The sequence below is a fragment of the Barbus barbus genome, assembly GCF_936440315.1.
Source record: "Barbus barbus genome assembly, chromosome: 39".
NCBI classification, from domain to species: Eukaryota; Metazoa; Chordata; class Actinopteri; order Cypriniformes; family Cyprinidae; genus Barbus; species Barbus barbus.
In genome coordinates this window covers 19,359,004-19,375,384 of record NC_136717.1, presented here as the reverse complement: position 1 = coordinate 19,375,384, position 16,381 = coordinate 19,359,004, and the positions used below count along the sequence as shown (strand labels likewise).

Here is a 16,381-nt window from a genome sequence, read left to right as displayed (position 1 = left end):
GCAGCATGTTTGTGGCAATATAACACGTGATCGCCTCTGTAATCGCTTTCCATCGCGCTCCGTTCTTATCATTATGGCCCTTTCACACAGGACGCGGCATGCGCTGCGCCTGCCGCTGGGTTCAGCGCAGCCCTTCGCTATGCTCGCCAGAGCGAAGTAGGCGGAGTTTTCAAAATTTTTAGGGGGAGTACTATACGTCTAGTCATTGGATTGTTGTTCCACCTTTCGGTCAGCAGCGAAACATGTATCTGTCCCGTGCTAACGCCGGTTTCAGTGCAACACACAGCTCCAACGTCATCGTCAAATTTGCTGACGACACAACGGTGATAGGCCTGATCACTGACAACGATGAGACGGCCTACAGAGAGGAGGTGAGAACCCTGACTAAATGGTGTCAAGAGAACCACCTCTCACTCAACATCGACAAGACCAAGGAGCTGGTGGTGGATTTCAGGAGACAGAGCAGAGAACACACACCCATCACCATCGACATGACACCTGTGGAGCGAGTAAATAGCTTCAAATTCCTCGGTGTTCACATCACTGAGGATCTCACATGGTCCGCTCATACAGATGCAGTGCTGAAGAAGACACACCAACGCCTCTTCTTCCTGAGACGGCTGAGGAAGTTTGGAATGAGCCCCAGCATCCTCAGATCATTCTACACCTGCACTGTGGAGAGCATCCTGACAGGCTGCATCACCGCCTGGTTTGGAAACAGCACTGCTGGCAACCGCAAAGCTCTGCAAAGGGTCGTGCGAACTGCCCGTCACATTGTTGGAGGTGAGCTTCCCTCCCTCCAGGACATCTACACCAGGCGGTGTATAAAGAAAGCCCGGAGGATCATCAATGACTCCAGCCACCCGTCCCACAGACTGCTCTCTCTGCTGCCCTCAGGAAGACGTCTCCGCAGCATCCGATCCCGCACTAGCCGACTGAGGGATAGCTTTTTTCCTCAGGCTATCAGGCTAATGAACAGTAAAAACTAATACACCCTACAGCACACTCCCACTTTACAATATACCACGCACTGCACTTTAATTCCAATACAGTTCAAACTGGACTACCAGTACACTACTGCACTAATACAACAATCTTTTTGCCAGCACTGGATACCATCCAATGCACATCCATGACATTTGCACACCCGGTTTATATATAATCTGCTGCATCTTCGCATATTACTGTGTGTATATAACGTAGAATGTGTACTACATACTGTGTATAATGTGTATCGGTAACTGTATGTCTGTCTAATAGTACACTATGTGTACTGAGTATATGTATGTGTATATTACACATTGTCATCTGTATAAGTCTGTACGTATGTATGGTAATGTCTATATGTAAATTGTTTATATGTAAATTGTCTATATGTAAATTGTTTCTGCAGTGTCTGGAGCACGCTCTCAAGAATTTCACTCACGAAGGCACACGTGCTGTGGTGATGTGACAATAAAAGGGATTTGATTTGATTTGATTCATATTTCTTACATATGTGTGATTATTATGTGAAAAGTATCCATTTTTAAATAAATGTTTTTATTTCATCAGTGTTGTTTCTTTACTGATTGTAATACTTCAGAAACTGTACTGATTGGATTTGCATGGCTGAGGCCAACACAATGCTTTATCCTGAACATTACATTGTAGTATTGACAGTGCTTTTGAGGTTGTCATTAACCTTGCACAGTAATTGCTTTTACATATTTTATATATGTGTAGAATAATTTAAATGTTAATATTTTGATATATGAATTATGGTATAAATTACCGATTTCATTACAAAAAAAAATTACTAAGAAAATCATTTGTAGTTTTTATCTATCTTATAAACAGAAAATTTACATACATTACCCATCAAAAACATAGAAAATCCAAACAATGTCTGTAATAAGTAACCTTAAACTTCTTAATAGACACGTTTTTTAATGATCAATTTATCGAGGATTAAGTCTGAAATAGACATACAGTAGTCTACAGCGTAGATGTATGTAGCATGTGTAACCTTATTCTGTCTATTGTATTTAGTTAATTAGCTATTAATTTGTTCGTACGTGGGCATGCTAAAAATTGAAAACAAAAAAGTAAGAAAGGTTATTACTTTCTGCACCGAGTGCTGATGCAACTTCCTCCCATGCTTTTTCCTTCGCCTGCAAGTCTTTATATAGTAAATTATGAGGATCATAAATAACTGTATGCTTCTCAACCTCCACGATTAGACGAGTGTCGTCCATGATTGTCTTCTTTGCATTAGCACTAGTAGCCTACTGTCATCATGATGTCAGCATGACACCTGTTCTCACGGCAACTTACTATATAGTTATAACACATATAGGCTAACATAATTAATACAATTAACCAGTGACTTAAGCTGAAATAACAGTATAAATTATTTAAACTAATTTTAGTGATTAGAGCAAAAACTTTATTTTATTTAGTTTTTTGTAATATAGGCCTATAGTATTATTATTATTTGTTTTGCTGAAGTTTATACTCTATTTACAACATAGTAGATGTCATTAATTTACATTCTGGGGAACAATTTCACTTTTTCGTGTGTATTTTGTCCATAATCAATGCTTTGTCACTTTAATTGAGCGTAAGCAGCGCAGCAAAAATAGACTCGGCGCCGAAACGATCGCGGCACTGCCGCTCCTGCTCTGCTCCTGCTACGCGCTGCCGCGCCGCTCCTGCGTGCTGTGTGAACGCTCTCATCCGTTAACATGGGCGCCGAAAAAAATACGCGCTGCTTACGCCCTGCTTACGCTTGCAGTGTGAAACCGGCGTAAGAAGCGAGCGATAGCAGTAGCCCTGCTAGTAATAAGAAGAAAGAGAGCAGCAAGAAAGAAGAGGCTGTGGGTGCATGAAACCCTGAGGTCCCTGTACGACCGCAAACTTGTCTGGAAATTCAGACACACAGAGAATCAGCTGTTCATCCATTTTGAGTTCGGCGCTTGTTTGGATGCCCCGTTTCTATTGGCCGCGCGGGGAAACGTCACAGAGCGCAGCGGCAAAAGTTGAACTATTTTGAACTTTGACCGCGGCGCGCGCGCAAGCTCGCCGCTGGTGCGCTCCGCTGCGCGTGCGCTTTGGTCGGCGCAGCAACTAACCGCCCTCGCGCAGCGCAAGCCATTGAAATGAATGGGTTTCATAGCGCAGCGCAGCGCATGCCGCGTCCTGTGTGAAAGGGCCGCGGGGCGGGGGCTGGCTCATATCGCGCTACGGTAACCCACAAGGACGAAACGCGGAAAAGTCCGAAAAAACTATTGTGGCAAAAAACTCGAGTTTGCAAAATAAAAATCGTTTCAAACTACAAAATCGATAAATCGATTAAATCGATTTTTTGACCAGCCCTAGTCCAGATTCGTAATTGGCAGGACTGCGCTTAGTTGCACATGTCATTTTAGCCGATAAGCAATTCAAGATCATTCTTTTATCGCTAATGAGGTAGGCATTGTTGGACAAATCAGGTGTGACGCTTTTTCTGTGTGGCACAGTGTTGACAGTTTCACAACAGTCCCACAGAGAACTGGAACAGGGATTAGATTTCACACTCTCTGTATTTTTTTTATTTTATTTTTTTGGTTGGCCATCTGCCTTAGGCTTTGAGTCACTTGCCAGCCACCTGATGTGTCATCCCTCCCCACAGTGCACCTCCACCTCAAAGATGACCCATTCATTCCATGCATACAGTCACAGACAGCCCAGTGTAACATGAAATCAATTGCATGTTGTTTGTCTTTTGCCATGCCTCTATTCTCCAAGGTTTTGCCCTCACGCTCACGCTCACTGTGACCCATCCACCTCCCACTCCACCAGTGTAATAGATTTAGCTGACTCCCCTTTCCAGCCCGGGGTCAGATACAGCACTGCGTGGCCTCCCTCAGAGCAGAACTCCACAGTTTTACATAATCAACCACCTCCCTAAATCTGAGCGTCCAGCAGCCAGAACTGCTTCATGCTATTGTGCTGTCTCTCTATAGCTGCAGATCAGGCGTGATCACATTCTGTCTTTGACCTGATTTGATTCACCCTTGAAAAAGTACGCATTTCAACAGAGAATAATATTGTCAATATGCATTTCACCAGTTTACATATTCATACAAGTCAACATGAAATCATAATTTACTTTCTAAATACGTGTTCCTAGTCTCAGCGTGCATGATTCATTATTGAAAATTATTCCAAAGAAAACAATGTGGTATGTCTAAAGCACTATAAAGGGTTATTAAAGGATATATTGCATTATAATTATTCATAATGTGCTTTGTAATACATTATATCTTGCTGTAAATAATTATAAACAAATTTAAAATGCATAGTGTATCAATAAATTGATAAGTGTTATAATGTCTTAACTGTGGTTACAATTATACATGAGATTACACAATACATTATAAGGTGCATAAAAAACTACTTTTATAATGTATTATATATAGGCTTTAAGTAAAGTGTCTTTCGTTCATCAAAATGTGATAGCTTTCTCTGCCTCTAAAATATATTTCATGTTTTTAAAATAAAAAACTAAAAAAATTCCACCACTCTGTCATTTTGACTGCATTTCAAATTGATGTAATTTCAAAATGTTTTTATTTTATTCATATTATACGTAATTATTGTGTTAAATAGCATTCTGTGGCGTAAATTACATTAACACATTTTAAATAAAATAACAGACTCCTCTGTCTTAGTTATAAAGCAGCATTGTTATATAAATACAGTATTTTGCTGTATTTTCACAAAATATTATTTACATAATTGTTGGTTGTGCTGAAAAACACACCGCAACTGAGGAACAGTCAATGTGTGTACAAAAACATGTCACCAAAATTGATTGTTTGACTCTGATTATATTATGATAGATTTTTAAAATGTAATCATATATATATATATATATATACACACACAACTGAAAAGTAAAAAATATATATATGTTACATGTATTGACAGGATCAGCTGGATAAACAAGTTCCTCCCAAATTTTACATGTCTGTTTACATTTTTGCATAGAAATGAGAAGTTAAACTCCTTAATTCTTCCTAATACTTCAGCCCGAACAATTCATACTCAACCTTCCTCTGTCTGCTTGTTCTGTTCCCATAGCTACAGTGCCGTCTCCCAATCTGTCTATTTGATCACATTATATAATGTGTACAGACGTGTGTGTCTGTGTGCCTTCCATTGCCATGGAGATCTGTCCGCCTGTCTGTTTGATTATGATGTTTGCTTTGTTTATCTTTAGCAATCTTCTGATTTCTAGCCTGCATTTCTGAATAACACCTCTGAGTCTCTTAATCAACAGGACGATGTGTCCATGTGAATGTCCTGTCACGCTGAGGCACCAAATTTTTGTTTTATCTGGAGTCTTAAATATTCATTATTTATTCTTGGCTTAATCATAGAGTGTGACTTAAATTGTCCTGTCTATCTGTAGTTTATTCTACCTGTCTGTCTGGCTCACAGTCAAAGCTGTGCCTCCGTTTTCTCTTGTACATTGAGGCAAAAATAGCCAGCGTGGTAAAGGCAGAGCCAAGAATGACTGCAGGACATCATGGGAGATGTTCCTCTTTGTGGCAGCAAGCTTTTATTGCCGTGTATGTGACTGTGTTTTTTTTTTTTCTTTGAGCTCAAAAGGCTCTCTTTTAGGCCAGACGCATTCCTGCAGTGTCCACCACGTGCCATCCTGTCCCTGGTGTTTTGAAAGCAGTTGTATTTTTAGATGTGAAGGTGTTTTGTGTGTGTATGGCGGAGAGACAGCCAGGCATCCTTTCCATTGAACCAAGCTCCAAACCAAGTGTACAAAGACAGCAATCTCACCATTGAGAAATACATGTGTTGTGTTATGCTGACTCAAATTTTAATGTGTGTATCTCTTAATGTGTTGTTAGACACTTAGTATAATGAAAACTGGCACATTTTAACCATGCAGGCGGCATCAGGAAATCAGTATGGTGCCAGCACTGAGTCTTACAGGAAGTTTGAACCTCACACAGACCTACTGTAGCTAGCTAACAAGGAGAGGAAGAGGGGTGGCGGATGTGAGAGGAGGAGAGAAAGAAAGAGCATTGAGAGTGAGAGAGGAGGCGGTGAATGATATTAGAATTTGGAGGAGGAAGTGTGTGGAAAGGTTATTGAGAAAATGTGACTTCCTATTTGTTTGCTTATTGTGCATTTATGACAGAAGTAGGAAACAGTTTGACTTGAATAGTTAATTTGGTCACATTTGAATTTATAAATTAAATAAAAAGGCTTATTCTGTTTATCTAAACCTAGATAAACTTAGTATACTTACAGTTACTATTATAGTTGTGATAATCCTACATTACTAGCCCTTTAAGCATTTACCTTGGTAACCAGTGATTCTACCAAAATGCAGTTATTGTGTCACTTCAGTAAAACTGTGGTAAATTTGGCATCAAAAATTAAAATGACAAAACTTTGGAAAGCATCTGGTTGAAGGTATTGCCATAGTAATGTTTTTATTTATTTTACATTTGTAAAAAAATAACTGTAAAGAACCAATTTTGATGGAAACTTCGATTCACATAGGTTTGTAAGTGAGTGTATTGCATTAGCGAAATAAGTCTGTGGTAGTCTTTGGGCTTTTAGTAAATTTAGCTCGGTTTCACACCTTTATTTACAGATTTCACATACACACATTCTGGCTTTGAGAGTAAGCACACCCATCTGTGCTCATTGGATAGGGATTATAAAGCACAGTTTCCTGTTTGACAGAAATTGACACTTAAATTCGGATCAGGGGCGCCTCCCATTGAAGGAAGAAAACCTTTTTGTTACACCTTTTGGGACTAAGAAGCTAAAATCGCTCTTGAAATGGTATCACAATAAAAATAAGAGATGGTTTTCTTAGGAAGGAAGGATGGGATGTTTCTTTTTTTTCCTCTACTGTGCTTTTTGGAATTTACTGTGCTTGTTTTAAATTCAAAATTCATGGGATATACTTCCACAAAAAGTTATGAAATTAAAATGCACTGTTCCATTAACTTTGTGGAAAATTACATCCTTTGTGGAAAATTTCCCTTTCAAATAAGCTGTAATATATTTTAGATACAATCCCTTATCAGCAGCCTGAGATGCTCTAAAGAATTCTGGCATAGATTATGTAGACCCTCATAAAAAAAACTTTCTGTCTGATATTCCTGTCTGCAAACTCAGCAAGTATGAAAGAATGAGTGGTGAGAAGACAAGCGGTGTTTTCAGCCCAAGCCACAAATCATGTGACTGACTGAACTCTCATTATTTCGCATCAGTTTCAGTCTCTTCACCTCTGAGGCTGCTGGATTTAATGCCTCTGTTTGTGAGGCTAGTAAATCTTAGTGCTTTTTGAAATACATGAGTATGCTTGCCATCATGCAGAGGTGGTTAGCTGTTAGTGGCCAGAGATTGAATAAAATTACTAAAAATTGATGTTTCATACTATAATTGAAGTCAATAGCTATGAGTCAAATAGATTTTTTTTTTTATTCAGTTCCAAGTCTACATTGCCTCTATCTGATCTTGTCATTTGTTAAATGGCACATGGGCAGATAGCTTTGTTGCTGATGAACTACATAAAAAGGAGTTGAGCGCAACTTTCATTTTCAAGTCCAAGTTTCAGTTTCAAGCTGCATTAGAAGTGAGAGCAGACATCTGTTTTTGCTCATCATTATAAAAATTGGCAGTAATGCGATTCAGGGAACTTTACTGCAGTGTTGGACCTGACTGTTTGAAAATCTTTACATTTTTGTTTTCCTAATTTCCTTGATTTGTAGATTTTGGTAATTTTTTCCTTATAAAGGAAGGATATTTCCTTCTCTTCTGATGTACCTTTCTGCATAATGTTGAAATACAAGTACCTTTCATAAGGTTACAAGCACATCACTCTTACATCTTATAGGGTTTCATTAGGATTGTGTGTCTTTGTCCTTGAACTCTGTCCTTGCACACCAAATACAGTAATGGGTCTTGCCATACAACTCATGTGTGGTATGAAGTATCCATATCTCAGAGTGTCTCTGCCCTCACATGGCACAGGGATCCCAGACATCCTCTAGATTTAGACTAAACCCTGCAGCAAAGCCATTGGAGAACCAAAAGGTAGCTAAGCATGCCTCAGCATTGAAGCCTAACATAGATCGCTCTGAATTTACGTCAGCCAGTGGGGCATGATTCCTCATGAGAGGACTGCCTGCATGTGGCATCTGCATCCCCCACGAACATGTAATATTCATCTCTGACGTTACTATTTGTGGTCCATCCAGTGTCATGGAGTACTCTGCTTGACGTCACAAGGTTCAGTACATTTTTTGTTCTTTTTGTAGCTTTCAGCAGCTCCAGTGTTTTTCTTTGGAAAATACATGTCTGAATCTGTCTAAATAAATTCCTGTGGGCTGGAATATCGGGAAAACAGCCACTATAAACAGTTGTTAGTTTTAATTGAGCTGTGTTCAAATCTAAATCAAAGCTTAAGTAGGGGATGGAATTTTTTCCCCATGTGGTCTCTGAAGTAAATTATGCTGAAAGGATACTAGTTTCCGTGAACCACTATAGACCACATTTCCTTTATTGCATTTTCCAATGCGTTTGCTAGCAGATTTAATTGTCTGTAAATAGATAATTTTGTGTATAACTTTTGTGAGTTGGAGGAATACCATACAGTATATCCACACCGCACTGCTTAAAGCTGCTTAATTTTTAGCTTGTTTTACTTCACTGTTAGTCTAAGAATAAAGACCAATACACCCACCTCCACACATACAAATGTATATGCATTCACTCCATATATTCACTAGCATTTGTTAACTGTTGAGGTGCAGTTTTTGCTGAACAGGATTTTCTGACAGAGCTGATAAAGGTTCATCCCATTACTAGTAATAATAAATGAACAATCTCTTAAGCTACATACATTTAAAAAGCACTCCAGAAATAGAGTGAGTTATCCTCTGCTGAAGTATTAGAGGTTTATTAGCTAAATGTGTTGTGTAACATGGAAATATCTCTGAATCAGAGGCAGGAAATGTATTGTAGCACCTTAATTTTCAATACGTCATCTCAAATCTGCTATATTCCTTTTTTTTACAGAAAGAATGGCTCTGTCTAAACTGCCAGACCCAAAGAGCTTTATGTGGGCAACTTGGGGATATGCCACCTCCACCTTCTCCATCCAAGCTACCAGCCAAACATGAACCCATACCTTCCTCCTCCCCAGCCCGTGCTGCATCCTCCACCCCTTCCTCTCCTGCACCTACTGCCACTGCCACCCCTGCCAAAGGGCTAAAACAGATGCCCAGCATAACTCAGGCCCCAGCTGACAAGTCTGAGCCAGTCTCAGCCAAAGTTGATGCTAAAGATGTCAAAAATACAGATGCAGAACAAGGGGTTACATCAGAGCCAGTACCGAAGAGTACACAGGTAGTACCAGAAGAGAGCAAAAAACAAGCACCTGGCACCCTGAATGAGAACACAGAAGGCGTAGCAACTATAACTGAGCAAATAGTTAAGGAAGATGCCCCTCATTCACCTCATGTTTTAAAAGAGACAGCAGATGTTAAAGGGGCAGATGTAGAACAGGCTGAAACTGTAGAACAAACTGAGGACCAAGCAGAGGTACAGAATACAGAGAAAAGTGAGCCAGAACAGTGCCAGGTCCAAAAGCCAGAATATGCTAATAAATTTGAAACGGAGCCTGAAAGCAGCCAGGAAGCACCTATAATTGATAATGTTATTCAGACCCTTCTAGTTAGTGACATGGAAGCCATTTCAGAAAAAGAAATAGAGCCACAATCCACTGAGACAGCAGACCCAGCCACAGAGATCAAAATGACAGAGTCCAATGCAAGCTCTCCTATAAGCAAGGAACCACATATTCAGACTACAAAGAAACAATCTGAAGAGCTCACACTACCCTCAAATGTAGATATGGTAGATAACATGCCTGTAAAGGAAAGCTCTATCGAGACAGCAACTACTGATCCTGATCAAAGTAGCATAGGGGATGTGCCAGAGAGGAAACTTGAGGCCTCTGTGCAAATTGAAGCACCAGTGATTGAGTCCAGTGAGCCCCGTGATGATCAGCCATCCTATGATATTGCCTATCAGGAAGAATCTACAGAGCCAGAAAATAAAGCAGATCAACTTGAAAATGGGGTCATAGCGGAGGCCATTTTAGATAATGAATTAACAGAAGAGCAGGTTACAGAAACAACACAGTTAACCCCCCAAAATAATGTAAATGTATGTGACAAAGAAGAGCTTATAGTACAAATGCCAGAGATGAAAGATCCATTTGAAAAGTCAGAAGTCACTAGCAAAGATTCTAGTCTTATGCCAAATAATATTTCTGTAGATAATAACGATGAGAATTCTGAAAAAAGTCTAACAGAAGATAAGATGGAGGTAGAGGACACATCACAGACACAATTAGATGAGCTCTCACCATCTCCAGTTACTGAACTCATCTTCACAGAAGAAGTATTGGCAAGTGGAGATGAAAATGTCAGTAAATATAACCCAAAGGATCACTGCACTAAAGAGCTGTGTGTAGAAAAAGAGGATAAGCCACTGGAAAAGGAACAGTTGAGCACAGATAAAATAGAGCTGGAAAAATGTATGCCAAATCAAGCAGGTGGAGATTTAGAGATCCTCGAGAACACAGAGCAGAAAGTCACTCTCAAGACTATGCCTGACAACATAAAATTTGAATTTAGTTCTGAAAGCACTTTCTCTGAACAAGAGATTAGTCCAGATAAAAACATAGAGGAGAAAAAGATGGGGGATACATACCTTCCAGCCCTTCACGAAGCTCCTCCCAAACCAGAGAAAAAAATGTCAGAAACAGAGAAAGTATGTGAGCAAAACACTGAGTCAGATGCTGTTATTACAGTGAATGAGAATGAAGGTAAAATCATTAAAGATGGACTATCATCTGTTAATAATCATAATGCTTCAGAGATGGTAGAAAAATTATTTCCAGAAGAAGAGGAAATTAGGCAAATTCCAGACACTGTGACAGAAGAAGCTCTAGAACAGTCTGTCTTGCCAAGTGGTTTTACTGACCAGAAAATAGGAGTCCCCTCATCCCCTGTGGTTGGTCAGAATGAAGACATAAAAGCAATAATTGAGATTAAGCCTGAAGAGATGCAGTCTACACAACAAGCCCAGACTCCTGCTGTGAATGAGATGGTAGAAAAAATATTGCCAGAACAGAAGGATATTAGGCAGATTCCAGACTCTGTGACAGAAAAAGATCTAGAACAATCTGCCATACCAAAGGGTCTTACTGACCAGGAAATACAAGTCCCCTCATCCCCGGTGGTTAGTAAACATGAAGATGAAAAAGCAGTAATTGAGATTAAACCTGAAGAGTTGCAGTCTACACAACAAGTTCAAACCCCTGCTGTAACATCTACTACATCTAGTGTGAAAGATAAATTAGCCAGTGAGGAGCTGATGGAAAAAGCACTGGTTGTAACTGACCTGGAAGTCACCAAAAAAACTAAACTTGAATCTACAGCTAATTATGTGCCCCATAGCCTAGACCATGTTATAGAAGTAGTCTCCCCACCATATACATTTAGCCAACAGGAAAGAAACAAATCAGAGGAGGGGAAGTTGCCCTCTGAACCACAAGAAAAATGGGATGTGCTACAGCCATTGATAAAGTCTAATGAAATTGATGAATCTGGAGAGGTAACTGTACATGTAGCTGTAGAGGTATAGATATCTTGTAGATAAACTAGGTTCATTGTGTAGACACCTACAATATCCCACAGTTGATCTCAGGTAGAGGAATAGATAAATTGTAGAAAATCTAAGTTTATTGTCTAGACACCTACAGAAACCCAATGTTTCTTATTTCTCTTATAAATGTAATAAATGTTTTATTATGGTTGAAATCATAGCTTGTTAAATTCTAATACTTTTTTTCTGTTTTGTAGAATAAAGAAGAGGCTCCTGTCCCAGTGAAAGAGAGTGAGCTACTGAGGAAGCCTTGTAAGAAAGATAAAGAAAGCAGCCCTACGAGTCCTTCAGACTTGGCCAAGTTGGAAAGCACCGTCCTTCCAATACTGGAGGCTCAGACAACATCTAAAGAGGAATCACAAACTGAAACTCCAAAGGTCAAGCGTCGACTGGAGGTGTTGCCAATGTCTCCAGAACCCAGCTCAGAGGATGACCAACATGTAGAATCTCAAGAGCAAAAAATTGATGTACCAAAAAAAGAGCGGAAAAAACTTATGGTTCCAACTGATATACATGGAGAATCTTTTGAGGACAGTAGTGAGGGTGAGCCTTCACCTAAACAACAAAGGAAAAAGACTGTTGGTGGTAAGGAAGTAGAAATGGAGAGTCCTATGGATGAGGAGGATTTTATCCGGAAGCAGATCATAGAGATGAGTGCAGATGAGGATGCATCACCATCTGATGAAGAAAACATTGCCAGACGGAAAATTAAAGATAAAGAGAAGACACAAATGGAACAAAATGCAAAGAAAGATGAAAAGGACAAAAGTGAATTGTGCAAAGGGAGACGCCTTCTCAAAAAGAGCAGTATCAGTCCAGAAGATGAGCCTGAACGGAAGAGTATTATCTCTGTAACTAAAATTGAAGAACTAGCTAAAGGAGAACAACCTTCAGTAGACAGTGGAGCTGGTATACGACATTTTAAAACAATTGAACTTAACAGTACAGCGACTGTACGTCAGACATCAGATGATGGTGAGCTAGAGAGCCTTACAGACTCTCCTGATGACAGGTCAAGAGGTGAAGGCTCTTCCAGTTTACATGCATCTAGTTTTACCCCAGGAACATCTCCAACATCTTTGTCTTCTCTTGATGAAGACAGTGACAGCAGCAGCCCAGGTCATGTTCGATCTAGTGGTGAGGGCAAGCAGCAGAGGAAAGCGAAGCACCGGCAGCCAGGTCAGATGCTTCCTACCATTGAGGATTCATCAGAGGAAGAGGAGCTGCGAGAAGAAGAGGAGCTTCTGAGAGAACAGGAGAAGCAGAAGGGCACAGGAAAAAAGTCAAAGAAAGACAAAGAAGAGATACGGGCACAGAGAAGGAGAGAAAGGCCCAAAACTCCGCCAAGCAACCTCTCACCAATTGAGGATGCATCTCCCACAGAAGAGCTACGACAAGAAGCAGAGATGGAGGAATTCCGCAGGTCTTCCTGCTCAGACCTTTCCCCAAGCATGGAGTCAGAACCAGAGAGCTTTGAGATTCTTCCAGAGAAGATTGTTGCTGTCCAAAAAGTGTATCAGTTACCAACATCAGTCTCACTGTACTCTCCGACAGATGAACAACACGCTGATAGTCAGTCCAAAGAAAAGAGAAAATACGCATTAAAAAGTGCGGATGAGGCATACGAAGAGATTATGCTCAAGGTCAAATCTCCAACTAATGATGGAAAGGAACATCCACCTGGTAAAGTATCTCTTTATGGGGGCATGTTGATAGACGATTATGCATATGAGTCTCTTGTTGATGATGCATCCCATGAGCAGGAACCAGGTAAACTTTTTGTATCAGAGAAACCCAAAAAAACACTGAGATCACCTGATGAGGTTTATGAGGACATGATGCAAAAAAAGAAAGAGATTATGCTTAAGGACCAGGAGATAACACACAGTAAGCCAGTAGAAAATGTACATAAAACAGAAAGTGTGTTGCCCGAAACTGACTCAAGCAAAGAGCAAAGCACTATGTCATCAAGCACCACAGGTCAGTCTGGAAAGGATGGAAGACCATTATTAGATGCAGAAGCAGCCTATGAGGAACTTATGAAGAAGCAAAGAGCAGTGCTAACTCCAGGCACCAGTCCAACTCAAGCAGGCCCTGATCTAAGTGGCATGGCACAAGGTACAATAGCCCAAGTTGAAAAAACCGAGCCAGCACCCCTACGAAGAATATTGCCTATTCCTGATCTAAGAGTGACACAGTGCTCATCAGGCGAAGAGGAATCTGGTGAAGAGAGCATTGCTGATCAAACACAGGACTCTGAGAAAGCTACAGTTTCAGTTACAAAGACTGAACCAGAACCACTTGTGGATGAGGCTTTCCAGAAAACATCAGCCTCAGAGCCAGTTGCAGATGATTTGTCACTACAAAGAGGAGTAACATTGCCTGCAATATCAAGTGATTCAAAGGATGCCACAGCGACAGATGTAGGAATTGAGCAGACAGGTGTTGTTGACTTGTCCAAGTCATCAGCCCCAAGTCAAATTGACTCTTTTACAGCACCAGTTCCTAGTGTAATTTCAAGACCGTCAGCCCCAGTAGTTGTAAGTGTATCACCTTTGCCCACAGTACCGCAATATATAGTACCCACTGTACCTAGTGTTGTATCAACTGCTCCACCAGTTCCTCCCAAACCAGTAGTATTACGCAGAGCTGCATCTCTGGAAAAAGCAGACATTCCAGTTCCTCCGCCCTTACCCCCTCCAACACTACCCAAACCCTCTGTGTATCCCAAAAAGACTCCACCACAGGTCCCCCCAAGAACTACTCCAGTTGGCATGCCAACCACAGGGGACAGTGTACCAGTAAGACAGCCTCTCACTTCAGGCTATAAGCCCCATGTTCCTCCACCTGTACCACCTAAGCCATCCTCTATCCCTGCAGGCCTAACCTTCAGTCACAAACCTGGGGAGACTGCTAAACCTCCCATAGCTCCCAAACCCATGGCTGGTGCTCAGCCACCCTTTACAGCCCACACACCTTCAAGACCTACCATACTGAGTACAAGCAGTGCAGATAGTGTCCTTAATCTGAGTCCTTCTGCTGAAAGTAAGACCACATCTCCTCTCAAGTCCCCTAAATCACCCAGGTTTGGAAAGGTTTTACGTGACACATATGTTGTTATTACTTTGCCATCTCAGCCAGGTTCACCTACAGAAGGTATCACAACCCAAGCCTCAATAACTCCTAGCCAAGAATCACCTCAGAAACCACCTCCTTCACCACCTCAACCACCTCCACAGTCACAAACAACTAGAGTACCATTGGCATTCACACGAATTACTGAATCTATTGAAAGTCAAGAAATATGTGGTCCAGAGAAGGTAGTTTCAAGCATGAGTCATGTCTACGAGGCTATTTCAGCTTCAACGCAGTCTCAGTCAATTATTCCAAATCGTGGCGTTCAGGTAGTTACCACTGAAGTCCAAAGAACCACAGTGTCTGTTGTGCATGAAAGAACACCACCTCCACATCCCATTCCAAGAGCCACTGGCATCTCTGTTGTTCAAGAAAACATAAATCCTGAACCAGCTCAAGTGCAGAATGGTCATGCCTACCATCCTGGTGAGGTGGTGGATCTCCGTACCCCAAAGATAGATGCAGAGACATTCATGAAAGGTGTGGATCTGTCTTCCTCTGAGTCAAGACGACAGTCCCTTGCTATTGATAGTGGTGGACGTCATCAAAGTGCTGTGCAGTCATCTGTAGTAAACCTAAGCACTGATACTTCCACAGTCTCTGTGGTTACTGACAACATCACCATCCTCACGTGCACAGCCACTATAGCTTATGGTAGTGATGCATCTCTGTCTACATCAATGCCTCTCCAACTTACAACAGCTAAATCCTTTGAGCCCGTGTCTCAAATTATTTACAGACCTGTGGATTCTCAACCAGAGAAACCTATAAATCTCTCTACAACAATGGGTAAAACTGTTCCTGTAACAATGGCTCCTACAATTGCAAGCAATGGCATTGGTGCAGCTATACCCCCTTGTCTAGAAACCGGTTTATCCGGTGCAGTTGATCTCACCACAGTAAAACCTGCACAAACTGTGGTTGCAATGAATGGGTCCACTCCAGAGGTGATTACTGCTGTAATTACAGAGGATGATGGAAAACCAGTAGATCTTACTGCTGGAAGAAGAGCAGTCTGCTGTGATGTAGTCTACAAGCTTCCTTTTGCAAGCAGCTGTACAACTCAGCAGCCCTCAGCTCCATTACCAGAGGATCGCTTTGGCTACAGAGATGACCATTATCAATACGATCGTACTCCTTATGGTATGAGAGGTCTGGGTGGCATTAAACCCTCAATGTCGGACACAAACTTGGCAGAGGCTGGTCTCTTCTTATATAAAAGTAAGCATAGCTATGATTACAAGGAAGCCACTGAAGGCGCTGTAGACCTGACATCTGGAAAAATGTCAGTGGCAGGTCAGTATGACATTGAAGATCTTTCTTCTCGATATCATTTTGAGTTACCTCTACTTATTCCCAGCTGATTTTTTTGTATGCCTGCCTGTATTCCTTTTTTGGGAAGTCATTTTGCATGCTCTCAATATATTATATTTAAAACATTTTTTTATTATTATTTATTTTATTTTTTTGCATGTCGCTGCATGCTATTCAGTGTACTTTTTGG

At 40.9% G+C, this 16,381-nt stretch overlaps 1 protein-coding gene across 1 annotated transcript in view; it reads left to right on the top strand.

Annotated features, from left to right (window-relative positions):
- Positions 1-16,381, top strand: part of LOC306858308 (protein piccolo-like) — a gene marked incomplete at its 5' end in the record, with an annotated part of 49,025 nt that overhangs the window by 10,111 nt on the left and 22,533 nt on the right. The window contains 2 exons of the mRNA XM_079398763.1: positions 9,085-11,691; positions 11,940-16,173. Coding sequence (XP_079254889.1) covers positions 9,085-11,691; positions 11,940-16,173 — 6,841 coding nt within the window. The remainder of the gene's footprint in view (positions 1-9,084; positions 11,692-11,939; positions 16,174-16,381) is intronic.